The sequence below is a fragment of the Lactuca sativa genome, chromosome 2, assembly GCF_002870075.4.
Source record: "Lactuca sativa cultivar Salinas chromosome 2, Lsat_Salinas_v11, whole genome shotgun sequence".
Lineage (NCBI taxonomy): Eukaryota > Viridiplantae > Streptophyta > Magnoliopsida > Asterales > Asteraceae > Lactuca > Lactuca sativa.
In genome coordinates, this window is record NC_056624.2 from 215,734,969 (window position 1) to 215,760,608 (window position 25,640).

Here is a 25,640-nt window from a genome sequence, read left to right on the forward strand (position 1 = left end):
TAAGATCCATGAAATATCCCAACGAGAAGGTTATGAACACAATGATATGATTATCTCAAAGCAAATCCCAGAATCATAGATTGCTTAAAAATTCATTGAATCAAATTCTGAAGCATTTACGACGATTTATATAACTTGAGTTCTGCATAATACTGATTATTATTTGCCCCAATTATTCAATACATATCGTCACTAAATTAATAAGCGAAAACTGAAATCGAGAATGAAAAATGATAATTTAAACTTCACAGGATGTGAGATAGAATTTAGTAGACGAACAGATGGAAATAACTGTTCATCTGTGGAAACCATCACTACGGTTGTCTGGCCGCTGCCTGATTTTAAACAAAATGAAGAAAATCACCATCGATAGATAGTGAGATCAACAGATTAAGAAATCAGGCTTTCGATTTAAGCATTGTTGTTTGTAAAAAGAGAAACGGGATTTTAAGTAAATCCATCTCTATCTACAATTTTAACAGAACAAATGCAATTAGGTAAACAAAAAAAGATTCTAGAAATTATGAGAGAAGTGATTATGGCGCCGGCTGATTGGAGGGTTTTTAGAAATAAATCCATCTCCGATGTGTGTTCTAAATTCTTTCATCGCCTTGTCAAGACTCAAGAGGCGTGCATTTGTGTAGAAGAGAAAGCGATGTAGGGTTTTTAAACCCGAAACGCATCAAGGGTACAATTGTAAATTAACTCGTAAATTACATACTAGGTATAAGATTTTATTACATTTTCATTTTTGTCACATTAGTTTGTTAAAATGTTATTCATTTGTCATAATGATTTGTATTTGAAAATAATCATTTTAACGTCTATAATTATTGTATTACTCTACTCATATATTTCCACAAAATTTTATCTTATAAACACTGACCAAAACTCACTTAAATAGATTAACCCTTTAAAAAAAATGAATTAACAAAATTGTTCCAGTCTATTTTCAATATTTATAAAATAGTCTCATGTAATTTGTCACTTTTAAAAAAGACATTGTATTTTCTAATCATATTATTTTACACGAACAATATAGGTTTCTAGAAAAATATACAGACGTTTTTATTTTGTATATATTTACTGAAGTATGTTAACTCGTCAAAACATAATAAACATCTTAATATGAAAATTCAAATAGAATTTACAATAAAATATTACTTAGTATAGATAAACAATTTGTAAGCATACCGATAAAATAAGTGTTAAATAGGGTTGTTTTTAATTGTTAAAATATATTAAATAATGGTTTAAATAATCTTTACAAATACATTGTTGTATAATGATCTTGAACAAGTTTTCGTCGTTTTTTTTTCCTTTTGGGTCTTATGACGTTTTGCTTTGGAGTTTTAGTTTTTCTTTTACCATGAAAGTCTCAAAATTGTCACAATTTGGCCACTAAAGCTTTAATTGTGCTAATTAAGTTCTTAAACTATGAGTTTTGTCACCATTTAGCCGGTACAACATTATATATCATGTTCAATAGGTAACTGCCTAAACATGCCATGTCATGTTAGAAAATAGGGGATGAATAGATTGCTTAGATTCTCTGAAAGTCGTGATTCACTATCAGATTGAAGTATTTCGATGGTACAGATCGAACGCTCAATTGGATCAAATTCATAGAATGAAATCTAAGAATGTATGTGAAAATGTTCTTCAAGATGTACCAGAAAAATGACCAAAAAACGGATATATCATTCCTGTCTGAAAACTGTCGATCCCAGCCAGGGGCTCTGCCCCTTGGACCCCACCAGGGGCGCTGCCCCCGGACCCCTGTTCGTTTAGGGGATTCGTCCTTAAATAACAATGTACTTTGAATTTTGAAAAACTTGAACAAGTGTGCACTCCTACACCATTCTAACTTGTTCAATATTCAACAAAATCAATTTTGGTCAACAAATTTAATCCTATTACACCTAAATAATATTGATGATATAAAATCACCAACAAACCTCCCCCATTTAAGTGTGCTCCTGATTAAACTTAAAACAAAACATAAAGAACAACAAACTGATGCATAAATGAAATGTCGTGACGATTGAATTTCATATTAGTATATTACTCAATCCAAATATTCGAATATCAGGGTGTCACAAAGGATTGAACCCTTTTCTATTCAAAGTGATACATGAAGATAATACACACGCTAGTTTACATTCTCATAATTTCTAACTTTACTCTATATTTTACTAGCTTGTGTCCAATCCTTCAATAAGCATATCAAATCCAAGTCTCAACTTCTTGAAGCAGCTAAACTTCATGCTTATATAGGTAGTTCTTTTATTCTTGCACCGGCAATTGCAATTTTTAAAGAACTATTAAGAAATAAATTTTCAACCTCCTTAACTTGCAGTACTGAACACATACCTTGGGATGATCATAAAAATGTGTTCCAATCTTTAAATATCAAGCTTTCCACATTGAATTCAACATTTAGTATTGCATTAGATGGGAATTGGGTATCTTAATATAAAAGATTTTAGTGGACTTTAAACTCATCCCTATAGCCGCCTTGTGCACAAGATCTCTTGCTAACCCTTTGGTTAAATGATCGTCTAAATTCAACTGAGTTATTACCAACTCCACAAATATCACACCAGTCATGATGAGCTCACGAATCATGCTATGTCTAACACCTAAATATATAGACTTTCCATTTTACACTTGACTATAAGCATTAGCCAAGGTTGCAACACTATCACATCTGATAGAAATGGTAGATATCGGTTTGGGCCCTAATGGAATTTCATAAATCAAATTCCTTAACCACTCAGCTTCTTTACCAGCAGCATACAACGCAACAAACTCATACTCCATGGTTGAGTTAGTAATACAAGTTTGTTTCTTAGATGCCCAATAAATGGCACCTCCTCCAAGAAGAAACACCCAACCACTTGTAGAGGAGTGATCCTCTAAGTTGTTAATCCAGTTGGCATCTGAATAACCTTTCAAAACATAAGGATATCCACTATAAGTTAAACCATAATTCATGGTCCCTTTCAAGTACTTGAATACTCTACTCACAACTTGCCAATGATGTGAACTAGGATTACTAGTATATCTACTAAGCCTTCCCACAACATATGCTATACCAGGCCTAGTACTAACCATGGCATACATTAGATAACCAATAGCCGTAGAAATCTAAGAATGAAATCTGAGAATGTATGTGAAAATGTTCTTCAAGATGTACCAAAAAATGACCAAAAAACGGATATATCATTCATGTCTGAACACTGTCAATAGACAATTACAAACTGTCATAAAACTACCAAACCTATCATTAAACAGATCTCAGGGAAAAAATGGTCAACTTTCTAAAATTGTATTTTTGATGCATTTTTTAATATAGCAACATAGTCCAAATAAACTCGATCCCAGCCAGGGGCGCTGCCTCGGACCCCCGTTCGTTTAAGGGCTTCGCCCTTAAATAACAATGTAGTTTTGAATCTTGAAAAACTTGAACAAATATGCACTCCTACACCATCCTAACTTGTTCAATATTCAACAAAATCAATTTTAGTCAACAAATTTAATCCTATTACACTTAAATAATATTGATGATATAAAATCACCAACATGTCATGTAGGCAAATTTTGACCAAATTTATCCAGGTGGCGCTGAAGTCCATGTGGAATTTAATTTATTAATTAGAAAACCACGGACAAAGCTTCCACACTGCCGACAACCACCATCTCCGCCAACTACCACTATCTTTGACAACTACCCGTAAATCCAAAAATGGTGTCTCAAATCAAAGTTGACATCTACTGTGTTCTTATCATGGATGCAACTTTGATGGATGTGGATCTTGTTCTCGAGTTGTTCAATCACCAAGAGCATGGGCTACAAGGTTAACGACAGTGGTGTCTCAAATCAAAGTTTGCTCCTTGTTTAGTTGTATGGCATGTTGAAAATGATCTTGAACTATCCTGTGCCATTAAGCCTCCAAATGGTGTGGAAATGCTTCCCCTTTAGTCTTCTTTTTAAGAAATGGTCCCTTATGATTAAGTTTTTGCCCCTTCTCCACGTATTAACTAATCAATTGATCTTATCCACAAGATTAATTAAGATTAGTGATCCATATTTATTTTTATAGCAATCCTTAGACTCGTCTATTATACATAAGTAAATTTTAAAATATATATATATATATATATATATATATATATATATATATATATATATATAAGTGTAACATTAAACCTTACTTGTCCTCAAGTAAGACAAGACTAAAATGAACTCGGGATGAACTATCCTAAGAAAATAAAAAGAATGGATAGAACCACGGAACCTGATCACCGTTAGTCAACATGGTCAGAATTAATCTTGCTATTATCTCACAACTTTTTCATCCGATGACAATGAGACCATAAACGACAGCCAGGACAACTCCTTTAGGCGAGTAAGGAGGGATGAGCAGTCGCAGCCTTAATGGAACATGCATACAATAAAGAACATCTGTAGTAGGGAGAAAGCAGTTGGATGGGCTCGGGTGGAGCTCTTCTTTAAATGTACACTCTGATCTCACGTTTGCCGGTTTCTCTCATGTGTAACTAGGTTTAATCGCTCGGGCACCGTTGTAGGAATCAGTTCACTTAGCGTTGACCCAAACCTCCCGCAGCATCCGACTCGATAGTCCCCCTAACATCACCAATTTGCGAAAAAAAAAACTCGATCTATATACAATAAAACAAACCTATACAAATGAATATCAAACGCCGGGTGACCAAAATGTTGGAAAATTTTATTCAATAATTGAACCGGTCACCGTTCTCAGATTTCTGCAACTGGGAATTTGGCTGCCCTTTTTGTTTTTGCTTTTTTTTTCATTTTTTTTGTTTTTTTTGTGTGCTATCATACTTGAAGGTAATATATTAACAATCGAAATTTTTAACAAGAAAACCCTTTGACTCAAAATTTGGTTCCTAAAGTGTGTAAATGGAACCGAAAGAGTAGTAATATAATCCGAATGGTCTCAGCGAGAAAATGACCATATGTGGAGCATAAAGATGTAATTTAAGCTCCTCTTCAAACTTGTGATTTTTTTTTCAAAAATAATGAAAATGTCCACATGCGGACTAAAAGACTTCTCTAAAATCCTAAAAAAATCGCGAAAAAGATATGGTGATGTAAAGAGACCGGATATGGATTCTACTCGGGGACAAGCACCAGTGCTTCATCCTAACGGTTCAAACGCGATCAAGTGTGATCCTCTCGGCGGTATTGACCGCAAGGCTAAAAACATCCATTGCTATAGTATATCCTACAGTTGTTAGTATTGCATGCTTAATTCTTCATGAAACTACCTGTCCATGATCACTTACCCCTTTAAGCTTCCAACATCTGATCTCAAGTATGAAGTCCCAAACTGCAGCTAGTGGTCCCGGTTCGATGGGTGAGATAACAACAAGATCCTGGACCAATAATGATACAATAACTATGAACCCGTTCCATGGCATCCAAGGGGGTGAGAATAAACAGACAACAAAAATGCATGAATGTTAATGCCCTAAGTTAAATGTTATGCAAAAATATAAAAGGTGAAAAAGAAGAAAATAAAATCTTTTTGGAATTTTATATAAATAAAAAAATGAATGAAAATTAGCTTAAAACTAAAATGTTATGCAACCTAGTTAAAAATGCATGAAAAAGTAAAAGATAAGGGAAATGCCCCACCCCCAAACTTAAGAACAAGCATTGTCCTCAATGCTTGAGGAAAGGGCGGAAAGGACCTAAATCGGAGGGTCGGGAGGCAGAAAGTGTATGTGGCGGTGGTTTCATGAAATTCCGACCGATAGAACTCCGACAATCTTGATTTTTTCGGCGAGGTGGGTATTGGAAGGTTATGTTCTTGAGAGGAATGGAGTGGGAGGTCAAGATGATTAACTGAAGAAGAAGGGAAGCTGAACATTTTAATCTATGGGTCAACAAGGGTCAATTATGGTCAATGTTGGTCAAGAAAAGTCAAAAGGTCAACTCATTAAAACCTTTGGTCAACACCTGGTCAAATAATAGCAAAAAATAACCCAAATTGCCCAGCACAGTGCGCGGGTCGCGCAGACCTTGCAGTTAAGTCTTAGGCCAATGTCGCTTCATCACACCTGGCCGCGCAACAGCATGCGGGCCGCGCAACTCGCTGATCCTGATCTTCATTTTTGCTTCATTTTTCTTCGTTTTTCACCTGTTCTTGCTTTGGAAGGCCCCAAACACCTATAAACTCTTGATTTCTTCAAAAACAACTCTTTTGAATCCCAAAAACATCTTCAAAACTCATTTATTCAAATTAAAAACACGAAAGCACAATGCTTTCCAAAAATGCCCTTCTTTAATGTCTTTGGCAAGACGCCTCCAAACTTCACTTTAACACTTTGGGGCATCAAAATGGACGACATCTTGGACATTTGAATCAAAACCCTCATTAAATGGCTTCAATCGATGTCCATTAACCTTGCAAATTTGCCCCGTGTCTACATTTTTTAATTGCTGTAACACCCCAAAGTTTAGAAAGTCAAGAAAAGAAAGAAGACCTCAATTTTTTAAGGGGAGACTCGGCGAGTCCGAGCGGGATCCGGGTCGAGGTGTAAGCGACCGACTCGGCGAGTCGGCCAAGGAGACTCGACGAGTTGCGTCTGATCGAGGAAAACCCTAAATCCGGGACTTGGAGCCTATTTAAGCGTCTCATTCTCCTTCCTAGGGTTCCTTTGCAGCCCCTCTACCCCCCCCCCCCCCCCCCCCCAGAACATCAAACCCCAGCCGCCATACCCGTTTTAGAGCTAGATCTTGCCTTGAAGAGTGCACTATAGCTTGGAAAAGGAAGAAAGGCTTTGGAGGTGCAAGAAGGGACTGTAGATCCGGGATTGAGAAGACATTTCAGACCAATTGGAGGTAATAAGCTGTTGCTTGGAATCCCTTTGCACCTAGATCTATTCTTATGAGCGAGTTTTGGGCATTTTGGCATGATAAGTAACCATTTCGAGTTAGAGGTCCAGATCTGAGGTTGCTACCTCAGATCCATGTTTGTTTTGGTCTAGAATTCCCTAAAGTATCAGCCCTTGGTATGTTGAAGAAGTATGTTGTCATAAACCCTAGTTTGAATGTGTTTTAAGCATAGATCTCTTGATCTACACGTAAAGTTTGCCACTTTACGTGGGGGATAGGCCTTAGAAGTATGGATCTATGAGTTGGAAGCCCTGCTTGGCTCGAAAAGCCACTGCATGGATTAAGGACTGAATAGACTCGGCGAGTCCTTCGAGGGGACTCGGCGAGTATCTTGAAGATGAGGAGGAACTCGGCGAGTGGGATGAACAGCTCGTCGAGTCGAATGAAGTTAGGCATCAACTCGGCGAGTTGGAAGAACAACTCGACGAGTTGGTTGAAGATTGCTTTGAACTCGGCGAGTCTATTAGTGGACTCGGCGAGTCAGGTCGCGAAACCTCAAACCCTTCGAGTTGAGACTCGAAACAGTGAGTCGGGTGGCGACTCAGCGAGTTGGACAGGACAGGACTTGGAACTAGTTGGACTCGGCGAGTCATAGAATGACTCGGCGAGTCGAGTCGCGAATAGAAAGACCCTGAGCTTATGAACTCGGCGAGTCATTAGGAGGACTCGGCTAGTAGGGTTGACCTGGAAGGTTGACTTTGACCAGAGTTGACTTAGTTGACTGTCAGACTAAGTGTTATATGTATATTGATAGCTCGGAGAGCTAGAGGAGCAGCGGTTCAGGGGATTGTCGAGTAGCAGCCAGAGGTTTATCAGCAGAGCTCAGCAGTTCAGGTGAGTTTCCCTTCAGTAGGAACGGGTCTAAGGCCACAATGCCGACCCGTTTAGCTAGCAGTAAGCTTCGAACCTCGATCTGATGTAGTAGTTAGTATGTTTGATGCCTTCGTGGCTCAGACAGGATATATGTGTTTATGCCAGTTGATATGTTTATGTGATGTTCAGTCAGCTTCGGATTTCAGTCCGATGTAGGGGACAAGGTCCTAGTCAGTTTCGGATTTCGGTCCGATGTCAGCTTCGGACGTCGGTTCGATGTAGGGGACAAGGTCCCAGTCAGCTTCGGACTTCGGTCCGATGTCAGCTTCGGACTTCGGTCCGATGTAGGGGGCAAGGCCCCAGTTAGTCCGGACTTCGGTCTGATGTAGTGGGCAAGGCCCAGTATGTGCTTTATATGTTATTGTGTGGTATGTGGTAGATTGGGAGAGCTCACTAAGCTTCGTGCTTACGGTTTTCATTTTTGGTTTCAGGTACTCGGTTTTCAAAAGAGGAGCTTGGGAAGATTGCAGAGCACACACCGTAGTCAGTTAGCCTGGGAATGTTTGACTTTGATAATGATATTATGTTTTGAATTTAATACTCGAAAGTTATGTTTAACTTATGATACGTTTTTATAAATCTAGTTTTAGTAATGTTTTAAAAGAAATTTTTAGTTGTGATTTTTTTGGGTCGTTACAATTTCCATACCTCCATTGAGACTCTTTTCTTGTATTTGACTTTCTTTTTACAGGAGAACCACACCGGACTTAGACCTTTGATAAAAGCAATCATCCAACCATATTCTTTCTTGTACTTGTTCATGAGGATGACCAACTCTTCCCTTTTTGACATGGTTATTGAGTAGGTGACCGTTTGGGCGTCTTCTTTCTTGGGATACGTAACCTTTGAAGAGCCCGACAAATTTATCGTTTATGAGTCTTGTGGTTGTTCTACCACTAGATTTAGTATCTCATTCGTAGTGGATGGCTTAATCTCACTTTCGTTAACCCCTATTACTTCCTTTACAGTTTCACTGACAACATTCTCAATTTCTTCTTCCTATTTGACAACTTCTTCCACTTCTACTTCTTCATCTTCTTCATATAACACTCTTGGGCCATCAAAATTTTTTTCATCTTTCAAAGGAATGAAACATGCGCTATGCGATGGGCTCTCTTCGGATGGTAGTTTGTCTTGAGCTTCCATTATACTAATTGATTGAGCAATTTGTGTTATTTGTTGCTCTAATCTTTTGAGGCTAGCTTGAGTTGTTTCCTAGAAAATTTGGGTAGAAGTGGCAATGCTTTTCACAATTTCCTCTAAGGACATGCTTGACGTTTCAGTTTGTTGAGGAGGGTAAGGATAGGGTTCTTGGAACAGTGGAGTTGGTTGGTATTGGTTATTTCCCCATGTTTGGTGTGGGTTTTGGTAATGGTTATTTTCCCAAACTTGGTTGTTGTCCCACCATTGATCATGTTGAGGCTGATCATAACTCCGTTGGTTTGATCGGTAGTAGCTTCCCTTATCTTGCACTTCTTCCCATTCTCCTTGTAAATATGGACGCGTGTCGGAATGATGTCCATTTTGGGCACAAAAATCGCAAAGAAGAGGTGTGGGTTGCATACTTTGGTCACTTTCAGTCATCATAACTAACTGAGCTACCTCAGAAAGTTGGTCTTCGGTGCAAGGATTGTTCATTTCCAATTCATACTTTTTTTTTAATTTCGGGGTTTTAAATTAGAGTACCTGCACAATGAGATGTAGGCATAGAGAAACAAACTGATTAAATCAAAACCAATCCCCGGCAACGACGCCAAAAATTTGGTGGTTGTCGAGGCCAACAAAATAATAACCCTAAATATTACACACTGAAATAGTGTATAGTGGTAAAGGGGTCGAATCCACGGAGATTGGTTCAATTTATAACTCTATGAAAAATCTTTTTGTAAAAATACTTGTAAAATAACAATAAAAATAAAGTGGGGGGTTTTGGTGTTTTCAAATACTTGAAACAAACTAGAATTAACTATGATTTAAATAGACAACTTCAACAAAAATAAGGGTTTGGTGTAAAATCAATAAAGGAGAGATGGTTGACTTAAAGTTTCCTCACTTTGACTTTTGATGAACATATCATTAGAATCCAATGGTGCAATACTTTGATTTAAATCCTTAATTTGGCTATAGTAATCCAAGGAGCTTGAGATTACCTAGACTTTTCTTAATTGTTGAAATGGATAGAGAAGCTCATAACAATTTCCTTAGTCAAAGTCACCAATTCCAAATAACATGTAATTAGTGAAAGTCAACTAGCATTAAGAACCAAAAAGTCACCAAATCCAAGAGGGGTCAAATGCTTTCACCTCCATGTTGGAGGAAATGTTTTTAAGATTGTGTGAAGCAAAAACAACACAAAAATCATTTGTTGCTTGCTAATTTGAGGATCATTTACTTAATCCAGAAATTAGCCAGCTAATCACTACAAACACATTTAAACTAATGAATAAAAACATACTAGTAGTGATAATATGATAAAACACAAAACATTTTCATAAAGATTTAAGAACAAGTTCATGGATTCTTCAACATTTAACAAAAGTTCAAAGGATTCAATAAAAAGTCAACCAAGATTAGTTTAGCCAAGCATGACTAAACTAAAAGAAACAAAGTTAGAGGAGATTGTACCAAACATTAAACAAGAATCAAGATGTAAAAAGATGATGTTCTTCAAGTGTTCTTGGCCTTCAAAAGTCTTCAAAACTCCAGAGAGAATCTCCAAAAATCGGGTGTCCAAGAGTATATAAAAGTGGCACACCAAACTTCCTCATATAGCTCAAAACAAAAATTTCCAGAATTGCCCCTGCAGGGGGTTGCACGACCCGCGTGCTGCTGCGCGGGTGGGTTGCGCGGGTGGTGCCTGACATGGGCTTCTTTGAGTTTTTGGGCCTCCAAAGGATATCCCACTAGCCCAGATCGAGTCCAATCACCTCCTAGCCCATTTTCTTCAAGTTTTTCTTCATTTTAAACACAATTTGACCTCTCCAAATCCTCCAAAGCTCGTGTACTCACCCGATTAACAATCTATGCACGCTTGAATAAACTCCCGCATCTTGCAAATTTAAAGTTTATTTCTCTCCAAGCCTTCAAATAATCATCAAGCTCGCTCCATGCATCATCTTCACAACCACCAAGCCTAACATCCTTTTTTTTCTACCAAATCCCATCGCTTTCCATACGTCCCGAACACTCCCGCTCCGCTAGACCCGAAAACCTGCAATCATGCTCACAAGATTCGAAAGTACCCGAAATAGTCATAAAATAACAAAAAGGAAAATATGCATGGAAATTATCTAAATTATGAATGAAATATGCTAAAATAAACTACAAAAAGAAGTAAACAAAACAAACTATCAAACATTAAGTAATTTTAAAATAAAATTTCGAAATAAATACAATCGAAATTGTGCATTAATTAATTAATTCTCTTTCAATTTAAGAATTTTAAAATTAAAAAAAAAAAATCTTCATTATTGAAATTGATATCCATTATTATTACACTTATTACATATAAATACGTGAAATTTAATAAAAATTAAAAAAAATAACTTTGTATACCATAGATGTCATACCTCATCTATGGTTTTCGGTTTTTTTCTCCGTTTTTTTAGTTTATAAAATGTATGGTGATATAGTTTTATTATGTGGTATGATATGTGGGTTGATTCGACATTTTGAATGAAATAACATTTAAATGTCATAACAAAACAGTAGGTGGAATAACAAAATAGCAAATGGGGTCTTTCATAAACCGAACTATAACTTAGTTGATAACACAATATTCTATGTTCTTTTATGACAGCTTATCAACTTGTTGACCTGGTTTTATCATCGAAACATCAACTTTGTTGATTAAGTTTCACTATAACTAAATGTCCTTATTACGCAAAATTACCCACACAACCATCTTCCTAATTACTAAAGATTAAGAGTAAATTACACGAATGGTCCCTATGGTTTGGGTTAGTTTGCGCATTTAATCCTAACTTATTTTTTTAACTCGGAAGGTCTCTACTGTTTGTTTTTGCTATACACTTGGTCCCTACTGTTTGTTTTTATTACACGTTTTGTCCATGTCTTACCTAAAAAGACTATTATTTAAATAGGAAAAAATAGTGAGGTATGTAAAGTAAGGTGAGTGGATGGAGTTGGGGTGTGTTTATTTAAATAAATTAAAAAATCAAGGGCAAAATAGTCTTTTTATGTAAAACATGGACCAAACGCGTAAGAAAAACAAACAGTAGGACCTTTAAAGTTAAAAAAAAAAAAGTTAGGGACCAAACGTACATATTACCCTAAACCATAGGGACCATTCGTGTAATTTACTCAAGGATTATATAACAAAGTTCACAAACATTACCATTTTGTGTCCCCGTTAGTCTTCGACTTTGTCGATCACAACAGTTTCGTATTATCACTATTACTCTCAAGATATCTCAAGATATCTGAGAATAATTAAAAGCTTTATTTATTCATGATATCTAGTCTACGAAAACATTCTATATGGACCAATTTGTTTTCCACATATATGATGCCCAAAAAGGCATACTTTCATCATTTGGTCAATGATAACTCAAAACACATTGTGGTTCTACACGATCCTGAGACACTTTATGATAAGATTTATGATAAGATCATCCCATTTACCCATAGGTAAGGGTTTCAAGTTTTCTCACAGTGTTTTTTTCTTACTTTCCAACCAAAATACCCATTTTATCATCTACATAACAAAAACTTGAAGCTAATAATTAGCTCTTAGCTTCTTGTGCTACAACTCATCTTGGATCTTGTTGTCGAATATGAAGTCAAGTTGTCTTTCGCACCTTTATCTTAATGGTTGGTTCTTCCCCACTTAGGTTCGAATCCTCACCTGCTGCGACTCACAACCAATCAAAGCTCAAGTCGGCTCTGCTTATGCTTATGTGATATGTAGGCTTTTTTTCTTTTCTTTTTCTAGAAGAAACTCCTGATATCAATGATTTTAACATCTTCAACATAGCAGTATTCTCGTATAACACAACCGTAGATTATTCTCGTATAACACAACCATAGATCGATCAAAATCTTGGTAAGCACGAAGTTGCAAAGATTAAGACTTTTAAGGTTATAAAAATCAAAACTCCTTTTGCATTTTGTCCAACCTTAATAATGTTTCCTTGGTATTAACATTTTTTAAATATATATTTTTTTTTATTTCAAAACTTATTACACATAAACTCTCATAACTTAGGTAGAAACCTTAATTTTCATTAACGCTTGTTATTATTTGTATGTATATATATATATATATATATATATATATATATATATATATATATATATATATATATATATATATATATATATATATATATATATATATATAACATTCATATTTTTACAATATATTTCACTTATTAATTAATTTGTAAATTAAAGTGTGTTAATAAGATCCTTTAGGGGTAACAAATTAGAGTTATACTCAAGTCTTTCCGCCACAAATATTCTCAATAACCAACAATTATTAGCACAGCCTAAGTCTGAATACATTTGTTGGAGAGTCTTATCATAAAGGAAAGTCTTATAATCAATCACCTACCAAGAATCTGGATCCATTAAGAACCAGAATCCCATATCATAAACTAGAAGAAATCCAAAATCCAAATCCCTCACATGATTCGCCTGCGTTTTTGAGCAGAATCCCACAAGTCCAGAAGATAAGAAGCTCCCTCCTGCAAAAGAGCTTTCCTTCCTTGAGCAAAATTCCATAACTCGGTTGTAATATATGATCCACTTGGATTATAATCATTAATCTCAGTCAAAGCAGTCGTCACAGCTTTATACACATCTTCACCCAAATCTCTCTTCAAACTTTTCAATTTATCATCACTTTCATCAATCAATCTCTGCAACAATCATCAAAAAACTTTCACTTCAGTCACACCATTTATCAGAGACTTTCAATTAATCATATATCATGTTTTTAACTTTTAACTTTAACACCCACACCCATGACCCACCTGTGATTGCTCATCGACAGTGATGACCTTGAAAGGATGCCAATTTGGATCTCTGAGATACTCTTCCCATAATGAACACATTTCTGAAGCCCTATCTTCAGCATCCATGTCCCCATACTTCCTCTTCATGGCATCCAAGAAAGGTTTATTTTCAAGCTCCCCCATCCTCTTCACCCCAATATGTGCACTTTTTGGTAGCTCCTTCAATCCCTATAGTTAATTATACACAAAAAAATATGTTTATATAAGAACTTAAACTTTTTCATAAATGTGTAATTTAAAGAAAAGATTGTGTGTGTGTGTGTTACTTCAATTAATTCTTTGCGGGCATCTTGCAACTCATCATTTCTCTTGCGTTCTTGAACAACAAGAGTTTGATTCAAACTTTGGATATGTTCAAGCTCTTCTTCTTTATCCCTTAAGTTCTTGTGTATCTCTTCCACTTCCTTCAACACCTCCAAATCAACATCTCCAATGTGTTTCATCACATTTAATTGTCCCTTTAAACGTTCTATCTCAAGCTCTACAGCTTGCTTTGCATCTAGCTGTTTCTCAAGATTAATAATTTTCTTATGGAGTTCTTCCTTTTCCCTCTGAAATTTAACAATCACACTCACATTATCTCAACTCAACAATCAAATATTCTAAATTAACAACAAATTTCTTGAAATCAAACCTTTTGATCTTCAGCAAGTTTCATCACACTTTCATCGGCTTTCCTTTGTTCATCAGAGGCCATCTGAAGCAAACTATTTTTCACAGCATTCTAGCACAAGAGGTGAAAAAAAAGATAACTATTAGTTTTGTTTAACGTTTACTGCTTATAAAACGATGGTTGAAAACTTATAAAGTGTCATGTCACACCTCTTCAATCTCTTCAGTGAGTTTTTTTCTTTCATTTTCATTTACCACTTCACGTTTCTCAAGTTCATTACCCCTGAGCTCGAGTTCCTTCTTCTGGTTTTCCAGCTGGAGTTTAATCTTTTCATGATCATTAAAGATTTTTTTAAAATGATCATGTGCACTGGCCTGGATTTTCTTTAACTCTGATCAATACAATAATAAAGTTAGTAACTTTATGTTATAAACAAACCAACAGAAATAAACTCAACTCAAAGAACATCAACAACCATCATTATAAGACTGATGAAGCAAATCTTTTTCTTCAATTACTTTGCTAAGTGAATTCTCTGTCTCAACATATAAAGTCTCCATTTCTTCAAAGGTTCTCTTTTTGACCTCAACTTCTCTTGTCAAGGTTGAGACTAAAGTATTTGCCTTTCGTTCTTCTTCTGCCATGATATCAGAAACAGTCCTAAGATCACCAATCTTGCGAAGATGCTCTCCAATTATATTAAGAGCTTTGTAATCATCAGCACGAGCAACCCAACCATAAATATCAGATTTTGGATCATCATTTACCTTCCAATCCCTTTTACCACGATGATCAGCTTCATAAGCTTTCTCAAATGACATGGCATTCTTAAAACCATCCCAACCTTTGTTAAATTCAACCACTGCAGATCCAGAATGACCACGATAGTTCCATAAAGGGTGCACTCGTGTAGGATTGAAACCTCTTGCAGTTAAATGGTCTCTCATGTTTGACCCACTTTTTCCTACATATCTCCCGTCTTTTAACTCGGTTGGGAGATTGACCACAATACCCTTCCATGGCCATACAAACAGCTCATCACCATCATGATCTGCAAGGTTATCTGTCTCCTCTTTAGGTTTTGATGGGCCAGAGTTAGAGTTCCCAGATATATCTTTTTGAAGAAACTTAACTAGTGCAAGATGATTTGCCTTGTCTTTTGGGTTTCTCTTTTGAGAATCGCTTTTTCCCACCATTGTAGCGTGCTGTAGTAGATCTTTGTACTGATAATCACGCTTTTTCTTGTTACGACAATAGGGACAAGTGAAAGTTTCATCAGATAACCTGACTTTGTGTTTTCCACTTTGTAGCTCTTCATAAGATTTATCCACGTACTCCTCTACCTCTGAATCACTTCCATCAGTGTCTCCTCCAGAGCTTTGATCCATATAATCCTCCATTATGAAGGTTGGCTAACAACAAACAAAGTAATTATAAGACAGGCAATTTGGTTCGTTTTAGAAATGAAATGCGAGTACTTTGTGGCGCCCCTCCTAATTTCAACTAGAATACATTTCGGAAACACAAACAGCATTTTTGTGAATACTTGAACAAAGTTGCAAATCGGAGAATAAAAAAAGGTAAAAGCCCTAATTTTCTTAAGAAAATGGTAGAATGTAGGATGATAGAACACGAACCCCTAATTTATACATCCAATTGCAAACCATACTCAACGATTCGATTTCGAATGTTACTAAAAATCATAAATTTGGTAAATAAACACAAGCTCAACATAACGGAAAGGGAAAATCTAGGCAATTGCTAACTACGTAGAGACATAGGAGCTGGAGTGCGAGCCTGCACTTTGTTGGTGTGTGCAGCAAGAACGAGCGAACGAGATTGATAGATAGATAGATAGACAGCGCTTACCTCGAATCAACCGTACGAAGTGGAGATTAATTTGTAAATCAAGGTGATGGAATCATAAGAAAATGAATTTAGGGTTTTGGGTTTGGCGAAGAAGAAGCAGCAAGTGACTGAAGAGGGATTGTGACTTGGTTTGACGAGAAAAGCAAAATTCCACGGAAAGATACAGAAAAAGTGAAAATTAAAGTGCCATTTGGCGTATATTGAATTTGTAGTTCCAAGACTCCAACAGGACCCTGTACGTATCACAAATCATAAATATATACCTGTCACAAAGATCAATACAAACTATATAGTTACTCATAAAAATATGAAAAAATTACAAATCTAGTCTGTTTCAAAAAATATTTAATATATTAGTTTTTATTCAGAAAAAAGTCATTGAAATCTCGGGTGATTACGTCCACCTCTTATTTAGTATCCTCTAGCTTCGATTTCGTATACTTGGTTGCGATTTGGTCCAATTTTCGACGGGTGAACCAGAAAAATAAGTAGCTATAAAAGTTTTCAATTTTTTTTTTACTTAAATTCTTGAAATAACTTGTTGCTAAGAGCCACCTACGATTTCCTTTGTTATACCTATGATTTCCTCCTATTTTTTATGTTCAATATCGCAACCAGATACTACAAATTGCAGCTAGAAGGTACCAAATCGCAAATGTGGCTAATCGTATGCGATTTGAGTGGTTGATTTCGAAAAAATGCTAATTATTTGCTATTTCTTTTAAAACTATTAAAATATGTTGTTACATGTTGAAAATAGACGAAAATAGAGTTTTTGTTTGTAAAGATGAAATGTATACAAACTCGAATTTATAGTGATACATACATAAAAATAGAGTAAGTTTTTTATTAAAAAAAATTGATGTGTTATTTTTATACCACTAGTTTTAAATTTATAAAAACCTATGGAATCTCAACTAGTTTTATAACACAACTAGACAGTGTACCTAGTTGTATAATAATACAATATAAGGTAGAAAATGGTGTCGAACACTATGGAAACGAGTATGATTTCGATTCAAATAAATAAGCTAATAATTAAACTAAAGACATAAAAGTAAATAAAGGGTTTTGTTGTTTAAAATAACTAATTTTCTTAAATACTCAAATTAAGCAAACAATCTATATGTTCATGCCTTGAACCTCTTCGACAAAAATTCTTCAAACTAGAAATCCTTTAACCATTTCAGTCAAGATCTAAACATCTTCAAGAACAACTAGAACAAAAATAGAGTTTCATATTCATAAAAATGATTTTAGATTTGCGTGCATGTATGTTTTAGATCGGAAATTGAAAACCTTATTTCATAAATTGAAAACCATTGAAACAGTTTCGTTTTTTGCTAGATTTGCATGGATAAACTCATTTTATAGATTTGCATGTGTGTATGTATTCAATGAACACGAACCCATATTTTGAAAACCCTATATCTGCAATGGATGAACTCCTTTTACAAATTAGTGTGTGTGTGTGTGTAAGAGGAACACGAACCTAAATCTGCTACGGCCGGTGGGTTTCTTAAGATAGCGAGGAAGTGAAGCTTTTGCAGAAGAGATAAAGAAATAGAGAATGATGGCTGGTTGTTTTCTTTTAACAACTTAAAAAAGAACACAAGAATGATATTTGAAGAAACATAGATGTTGTTCATCATTTTTTCAAAAAAATGGTTTTCACTTGTCGTCGTAAAATAATGTTTCATTAGAGAAGATGACTAGAGTCTTGACATAACTAACAAGACCGCTAGAAAACAACTAAACTCACAACAACCAGTCATAAGGATTAATTGTGTACAAGATAACAAGATTAATCAAACGTGTACAAAACAAAAACATCTTACGCTTTTAAGTTATTTTCCCTAAGTTTTATAATTAACTTATATATAAACAATTTAGGGTCTGTTTGATTTACCTCTTACTGGTCCAGTAAGAGGTTACCTCTTACTCGGTCCAATAAGAGTGTTTCATATCAGCATATTAGGCCTCTTACCCGGTCCTTAAGTCTCTTACCGAGTCCATGAAAAAAATACAATGACTGAGACTTTACCCACATTCGCCCTTCTCCTCCTTCTAGCCCCAAACACGATTCCTTCCTTTCTTCTTGCACATACATGATTTCTTCCATTATCGGTTTTATTATTCTACTCATTTGGTTTGGGATCCTTTTATTCTCATCACCTTTTGTTCTTCATTACTAGTTTTAGGTTTTATTGTCCATCGTGTTCCTATTTTCTTATATCTTTCTATATGATTTTGAGTATTGACCGATTCTGATTTTCATTTACGATTTCATGTTTCTTCTTCGTGTATAAGGATGGATTGAAACCCATTAGTTTTTTACTGGATTAAACATGTTTGATGATACCTTTTTCCAGGGTTATTTTTTTTTCAATCGATGATTGTGATAAACGTAATTTATGATGTCCGAAAGTGTATTTCGATGATATGAAGTTTCCAGACTCATGCTTTGTTGGTTGACTCAAGGTAGAATCTAGATTTGTAATGTCAAATTAAAGGTCCAATTAATTATTTCTATCTTGGTCAAGTTCATTTCATGATGCTCATGTTTTGATTAGTTGATGTTCGTTTCAGGTTTGATGATGGTAATCCATGAACTGGGTTTTGGCGTCCATGAACTGTATCTTTTAGCTCAATATGAGTCTTTATTAGGTACATGTTGGCAACGGTGTCTGTAGCACCTGGTTTCTGGTACGTATTTCTTGTGGCTAATATTTTAATTTTATGCTTTTTGCCTTGGACTCGGCGAGTTGAAGGACCAACTCGCCGAGTAGGAGCGGGATAAGGCGCGGGGTTTGAACTTTGTACTCGGCGAGTCGGTCCCCGGACTTGGCGAGTAGACCATGTTTTGGACAAAAACCCTAATTCGGGCGTTTGCACCCTATTTAAACGCTTTAACTTGGCCTCTTCAGTCCCTAACACTTCCAGAGAGCTGTAGAGAGAAACCCTAGCCCCCATATTGTTCTTAAGAGTGATTTTGGCCTTGTGGAGAAGGATTGGAGCTTAGAGAAAGGAAGAAGAGGTTGAAGTGTGCAAGGAGGGGAGGTAGATCCGGGATCTACACTGTGAGAAGCTTCCATTCAGGTAGAAAAGTTCTTACCTTGATCATTAGTTCATTAGATCTCCTTTTTGTCCCAAATTAGTGGTTTCAAGCCCTAAAACTTTAAATTCCATGTATTTATGCTTTAAGTTCTGAAAGGACTTCAGATTGGGACCTTATGGACATCCTAGAAGTATAAAGTCTTTGTGGTTGGGGTTATTGAGGTCCCTATTAAGTGTATGACCCCTTGAGAAGCTTGGATTTGCCTTCTTGAGCTCATAGGGCCATGCATGCACGTAAAGTTTGCAACTTTACGTGATAAGCATTCCCTAGGAGCTTAGATCTATGGGTTAGAAGCGTTGCATGTCTCATTTTTGGTCTGTATGGGGAGTGGGTCGTAGGGACTCGGCGAGTCCCAAAGTGGAACTTGGCGAGTTCTATGAAGATAGTCTTAGACTCGGCGAGTTGGAAGAACAACTCGGTGAGTCCTATGATGATTATCTGGAACTGGCCAAGTTGTTCTTCAAACTCGGTGAGTCATATGAACTTTCACTAAGTAAGAAGGGATTTAAGTGTTGAAGGTCCAACCCTTCGTATCTGCACGAGGGGTCAACAGGGTAACGTAGTCCCAAAACCCCAAATCCTCTTGCGGATGTTCTGGTGAGGATTGGAAGTAAGTAGGGGACCTGCTCGTGGAACTCGGTGAGTCGGACCACGAGTCGGTTCCATAGTCCCGAGTAGTGAGTCAAGGGTGACTCAGTGAGTGGAAAGAGGGACTTGGCGAGTATGACCGAGTTAGTAGGAGAAGGACTCGACGAGTCTGTGCCACGACTCGGCGAGTCCAGTCAACTGGAAGTTGACTTTGACCAAGAGTTGACCTTGGACCAGGGATGGGTCAGTCAATTGACCTAAGGGTATTTATGAGTGGCTAATCTATGTTTATGGGTTTGTAGCCGGAGGATTACCGGTGCAGCAGCCAGACGTCTAGCGGTCAGACCTTCGGTAGCTACTCTTCGAGGTGAGTTTCCTTCCAGTAGTAACGGGTCTAAGGCACCAAGGCCGGCCCGTATAGACGAGATGTTAGTATTAGAGTGTGGGTTGAGCCCGTATCTCTTGATTGAGTTGATTATGATATATGCCAGTATGATAGAATTGTCTATACTTGTTGTCTGTGTGATACTTATATATTATGGGTTAGCAGCTGAGTGTGGGCGAGGCCCGTATCTCTCTGAGAGTGGAGTGTGGGCGAGATCCGTATCTCCCAAATAGTGGAGTGTGGACGAGGCCCGTATCTCCCAGCTAGCGGAGTGTGGGTGATGCCCGTATCTTCATGAGTGTGGGCGAGGCCCGTATCTCCTAGCTGTTCATTGTATGTTTGTATGGTATGAGGTATTATGGGGGGAACTCACTAAGCTTCGTGCTTACAGTTTTCAGTTTTGGTTTCAGGTACTTCTTCTTCGAAGGGGAAGAAGCTGGCGTGGTAGCGGCCGATCACACACATGCCTCGTATTCCGCACTATGAGATCTTCCTGGAGATTTGTACCCTGACATTTATTATGTTTTATGAAAATGTTTTCCAGACATGCGATATCTTTTATGAAATGTTATGATCGGTGAACGTTTTATTTATAATGTTTTACTAAGTCTATGTTTTAAAAATGAAATTTTTGGCTCGTATTTTTGGGACGTTACAATGTCTTTATAAATATTAAACCCAAGTATAAAAGGTGTAATCAAACTTCTAGTATCAATCAAATATCTCATCTTCGTCTAATTTGATTTTAGGGAGCCAAGAAACAAAAAGGTGCCCAAGTACAACCTACTTCTACATCCAAGTATTGTCGTGTAGTCCTATTTTTATCTCATTATGTATTTAGAGTTTCATTTGTATATTTTCAAAATGAACTAGTAAATGTATTTCTTTCGATCATATTTTTTGTAAAATTTAGATATGTGTTTTTCTTTTGGGAAAACCAAAGTTTATTGGATTATTTTTGCTTTTAGCTGAGTAAAATTTGGATTCGTTTCAAGCAACAAAGTTTATTTTTTTTTTTAAAATGGGAGAAAGAGTATTGAAAAAATAGCAACCAAGTTTCAATAATATGGAGCATGTATGTTTGTTTGTATGTAAATAGTAACCAAGTTTCAAACCATTTTACATATTAATTTAAAATAACTACAATACAGTTACATAAAACGAAGGATAAAATTGTTCGTTTAAAGCTAGTAAACCCCCAGTAAGGGTTTCGGGCTCCGACTCAGTTGGATCTAACTTAATTACCAGCTATCAAACGACTAACAAACAAACATATAATAAAATACATAAACGTATAAAAACAAAGTAAAATATATTACATTGTAGTTGTAGACTTTCTATTATACAATATAATTACTAAATTTTTAACAAGAGTGTAAAGATTGAAGAATAATACATGGTGTTCCTCTGTCTTTAACCTAACAAGATGTTAAGCCCTTTTCATCGCTTCCAATTTCATGTCGTGGCAACAAATATCGGAATTCATAAACATACGGCTGAATCTCTATCATTTTGGCCGGACTGGATTTGGTGTCACCATTCAAACACTCCATTATCAACCTTTTCAGCGACCCAGTCCCTGACTGCGGCAACTCGCTATAAATCCATTCCAGAAGCGACTCCATGTCATCCGCAAAATCCTTTATATGCCATTGCAGAAGCTTCGGTATCATAATCATCTTCTTCTTGCTTACAACCCCTACCGAAGCTTCTAGATACTCCACCCTCGCTCTTGCCAATTCGTTCACGATATCCTCCGCCGTATAAACCCTAAGCTGCAAATTACAATATCACCCTCCTCATCAACACATACTAATTAGTAATTACATACCAACCACTGACTTATGTTCTTAGTTCTTACCGCCGGCGAAGACCAGCTCCCTCTGCAAAGACCGAAGCTCACATTGGGTTCCGGGAACCCCAGTCCGTACGTCTGTCGGAGTAACATTTCCCTCTCGTTTGCTGGACCCTTGTAGGATTATTGTTATTATTATAACAAAATCATGTCAGATTTATTATATCTTTCAAGTTGTTAAGCTGTTCGCTTGTGTTAATTTTTGAATATGAAACTTACATGACCGGAGCCGGATGGATACCGGAGAATGAAGTGTTCGATTCCTAATGCATTTACCACAATGCCACCGACGTTGATTACTGCCTGAATCATATAATTTCAATTTAGGATTTCTATCATGAATCAACATTTTTATCAGATGTACCTTGTTCATAAGAACCAGTAGTTTCTCCTGTGTTGAGGGCAATCCATGTTGAAGAAACGCCTGCAACAAATATTAAATATACATTACATAGATCCTAAATCATAATCTCCAATATTATATGCTGTGCATTTCAACTGATTTATTTTATTGAGTTGTCTTCTTACAGTACATGCATTATGCAGGCGTTGTATATGTTGATCCAGAAAGCTAACTTCTGCTTGTATGTCAGCAGATTCAGTTCCACATTGCAGAGTTTCTGCATCAAAATTCTAAAAAAAAAAAAATGGTAAGTTACATATTTCATATTTCATATGCGTATGTAGTATCTTCAGAAGCCTCTAGAATTAATTACCTGAGTTTTCCGACTTCTTTGGAGCATTCAGAAATGCGAGTATGGTCCAAGGTGTTACGTGTGATTTGGGTGAAAGTTTTGTAAGGACCGATGTCTCTGATTGTGTAATCGGAATCAAGTAATGTGGCATAAGGGTCGAGATTTGAAGCGTTATTGTTGAAGAAGAAGGTTGGTGGTGTACAAGTACAATTGAAGGCTGTTTTAGAGATGAAGCTTTTTGAATTCATACATGAGATATGCTTTGGTACAATATCCGATCCTTCTTCACTGTCGATCAATGGCTGATTCAGTTCCAGAAATATTCCTATTAAACACTTGATGAGATCTTCCGACAACTTGTTTGGATTTTTAGTGATATCGTCTGTTCGCAAAACCGAAAGTTGAAGTTTAGCATGTTTGATGTCAATAGAAGAACCATGGAAGGATCTTCTCTGTTTAACCAGTGGAAAACTTTTCTTTGAGTCATAATCTTGTAACTCATAACTCATGAATTTGGCCCGATTTTGTTGTCTTCGAAGTGTGTGCTTTCGTGGTCGGTGGTGGTGGTTGTGTGATTGTGGATGGAGGTCTCTCAGCTGCCGGAACTCCCATTCCCTGGTTTCTTTTTTCTCCAAGTACAAACTCAGGTTCAACTTGTTCACTTTCCTCTCCAGCCACATGATTTCTTCTTCCACTGTAGCCAGTTCAGTCAACAGTTCTTTTATCTGCAACCAAACAGTATTTTTATTATTATTTTTTTTTTTTGTGAAAAATTGGTAACATGGTTGAAAAGGGGAATCAAATAAAGTGATTTTCTAATCTACCTTAAAGGGAAGGTGTGTAGAGAAACAAGGGTGAATAGGACCATCTAATGCATACTGCAAGGTTTTGCTCAGTTTCAGTTCATCTTCTAATTCTGCTTCAAGTTGATCAACCTTTTTCACCATGGAAACAACCGATAAGTACATATAGATGGCGTTTAAAATTTTTAATCTAACATTCATCAACGTTTTCATAACCATTTGATTTGAATCGATTCAAATTAACCAGACGAAGCCAGATAGTGTTATCAAACAACAATCAATTTCCATTTTCATAATCATTACGTTTGATCCATTTCAAATTAACTAGGCGAAATACAGAGGAAGGCAGTCGTAACAAACAAAATTCAATCCGTTTTTTTTCTTTTTCATAACCATTTCATTTGATTCGTTTCAAATTAAGTAGATGAAAATATAAAGGAATACAACTGTAATCAAACATCATTCAATCTGGTTTTCACAACCATTTCAAACTATGATATTAGACTTGGTCTGTAATTCTGTACCAATTAGACGATGACATTTAGAGAAAACAGAAAGAAAAAAAAAAATACCTCTTCCTGAAGTTGCATTGTTTTTTGCTTCTCACGCGTCTCCTGCATGATGAGTTCTTCAAATTTCATTCCTATGAAATGTAGGAGATACAGAGAGAGATGATATGGGAGGTGTGATTTGGAGGGGAGTGTATGGATCTATAATATAGGTACAGTTGCATGTTGACTACTCAGTGTCGAATATTTTAATAATTTAATTACGTCCAAAGCATCGCTTTCCATCTAATTTTGATTGTTTTCAAGTTATTGAAGTAGAATGGTGAATGGTGAATTGTGAACGTGAACTTAAGGAAGCAGGAGGTGGCGGTGGTTATGGTGGTGGTGGGGAGATGAAACCCGTGAAATGAAAAGAATAAAGTCATAAAACCTTCTTCTTCTCTCACCCACTTGATTTCTGTTACGTGAAAGAACTTTTTGGCATGGGTTTTTGGCCCGTGATACATATCATATTGTCATTTGAATTTTGCTTTTCCGAAATTTGTCTTTTTCATTTTCTGAAATTATACTTATTACATATTCAAACTCAATGAGCAAGTTGTTTCCAAACTTTTTAAAAGCCAAGTCACATATATAATAAGGATGCGACACAAGTTGTATCTTTTCCATTAATGGATGTATGGTATAGGTGTTAATGAAATGTTTTTTTTTTCTTTTGAAAAACAATGTTAACCTATAATTAACGTTCAATCAACTTGATTGAAGCTATTCTTGTGACTCGAATTATTCATGGATTGTTGTTGTAAGCAAATGCATCTTTAACCACCTCCTTTTAGCTTAGCGGGTACGGCTCACTAAGCACCACTCAATATGTAACATGGGTGACTATGAGTTTGAGTTGCGGCATAGTTTTGAATTGGACTACTTAGCACATCGCATATGCGGAGACCTTTCCCTCATATCCTCTCAAATCATGTGTTAGTGTGTGACTTGAAATTCGGTGATCCAAATTATAACTCGATTATTGTATCCAGAACGAAGTGAAGAAACCATTTGAATGGTGATTTTGAAGGGATAAGTGTTTGGAGTATATGAACTCAACCAAATAGTTTTTAGGGTTTTTCTGGTTATAGGTATTTGTAACTTGATTTTCCAATGTATCACTTTCGTAATAGTCAAGTAATAAAAAAGGTTTCATTGTTATTGGCTTATTGCCTATGGACGTAGGTCACATCGACCGAACCACATTAATTCTTTGTGTCATTTTATTATCTTTGTTTGATTGCTTGCACGATAAATGGTGTAAGAGCTAATGTTATTTGAGTATCTTGGAGATACATGCTTT

At 36.3% G+C, this 25,640-nt stretch overlaps 2 protein-coding genes, 1 long non-coding RNA gene and 1 other non-coding gene across 5 annotated transcripts; 1 reads left to right on the forward strand and 3 right to left on the reverse strand.

Annotated features, from left to right (window-relative positions):
• Nucleotides 1–250: 250 nt before the first annotated feature.
• Nucleotides 251–382, reverse strand: LOC111905799 (small nucleolar RNA snoR143). Its single transcript, XR_002854991.1, has one exon. It is a non-coding gene; the product is annotated as a small nucleolar RNA snoR143 (small nucleolar RNA).
• A 12,905-nt stretch (nucleotides 383–13,287) lies between these two features.
• Nucleotides 13,288–16,543, reverse strand: LOC111905754 (protein INVOLVED IN DE NOVO 2). The gene is made up of 7 exons (XM_023901489.3): nucleotides 16,343–16,543; nucleotides 14,949–15,885; nucleotides 14,683–14,864; nucleotides 14,495–14,584; nucleotides 14,127–14,411; nucleotides 13,819–14,028; nucleotides 13,288–13,704 (listed from the first exon to the last, which is right to left on the reverse strand). The coding sequence occupies exons 2-7, from the start codon at nucleotides 15,871–15,873 to the stop codon at nucleotides 13,468–13,470; spliced, it is 1,929 nt and encodes a 642-aa protein (XP_023757257.1). The 5' UTR covers nucleotides 15,874–15,885; nucleotides 16,343–16,543; the 3' UTR covers nucleotides 13,288–13,467.
• A 5,150-nt stretch (nucleotides 16,544–21,693) lies between these two features.
• LOC111905752 (uncharacterized) lies at nucleotides 21,694–24,488 on the reverse strand. Of its 2 annotated transcripts, XM_052768677.1 has the most exons (8): nucleotides 24,359–24,488; nucleotides 23,808–23,918; nucleotides 23,005–23,708; nucleotides 22,822–22,921; nucleotides 22,653–22,712; nucleotides 22,508–22,591; nucleotides 22,295–22,402; nucleotides 21,694–22,208 (listed from the first exon to the last, which is right to left on the reverse strand). In XM_052768677.1, exons 1-8 carry the CDS (start codon nucleotides 24,425–24,427, stop codon nucleotides 21,852–21,854), a joined length of 1,593 nt encoding a protein of 530 aa, XP_052624637.1. In that variant the 5' UTR covers nucleotides 24,428–24,488; the 3' UTR covers nucleotides 21,694–21,851. The 2 variants fall into 2 exon arrangements, with proteins under 2 accessions (XP_052624637.1, XP_052624636.1); XM_052768676.1 differs by having other exon boundaries at nucleotides 22,295–22,395; nucleotides 22,508–22,712.
• On the forward strand, nucleotides 22,711–23,363 carry LOC122196546 (uncharacterized). Its single transcript, XR_006188559.2, has 2 exons — nucleotides 22,711–22,938; nucleotides 23,036–23,363. It is a non-coding gene; the product is annotated as an uncharacterized LOC122196546 (long non-coding RNA).
• Nucleotides 24,489–25,640: the final 1,152 nt, after the last annotated feature.

Excerpts from the sequence above, each read along its gene's own strand:
- LOC111905752 (XM_052768676.1), bottom strand. The coding sequence starts at position 24,427 with ATGAAATTTGAAGAACTCATCATGCAGGAGACGCGTGAGAAGCAAAAA. Across the intron at positions 23,919-24,358 it reads CAATGCAACTTCAGGAAGAG|GTTGATCAACTTGAAGCAGA; the intron begins GTATTTTTTTTT and ends ATGGTGAAAAAG. Across the intron at positions 23,709-23,807 it reads CTACACACCTTCCCTTTAAG|ATAAAAGAACTGTTGACTGA; the intron begins GTAGATTAGAAA and ends GTTTGGTTGCAG.
- LOC111905754 (XM_023901489.3), bottom strand. The coding sequence starts at position 15,873 with ATGGAGGATTATATGGATCAAAGCTCTGGAGGAGACACTGATGGAAGT. Across the intron at positions 14,865-14,948 it reads TCATCAGTCTTATAATGATG|AGTTAAAGAAAATCCAGGCC; the intron begins GTTGTTGATGTT and ends TGTATTGATCAG. Across the intron at positions 14,585-14,682 it reads TCACTGAAGAGATTGAAGAG|AATGCTGTGAAAAATAGTTT; the intron begins GTGTGACATGAC and ends CTCTTGTGCTAG.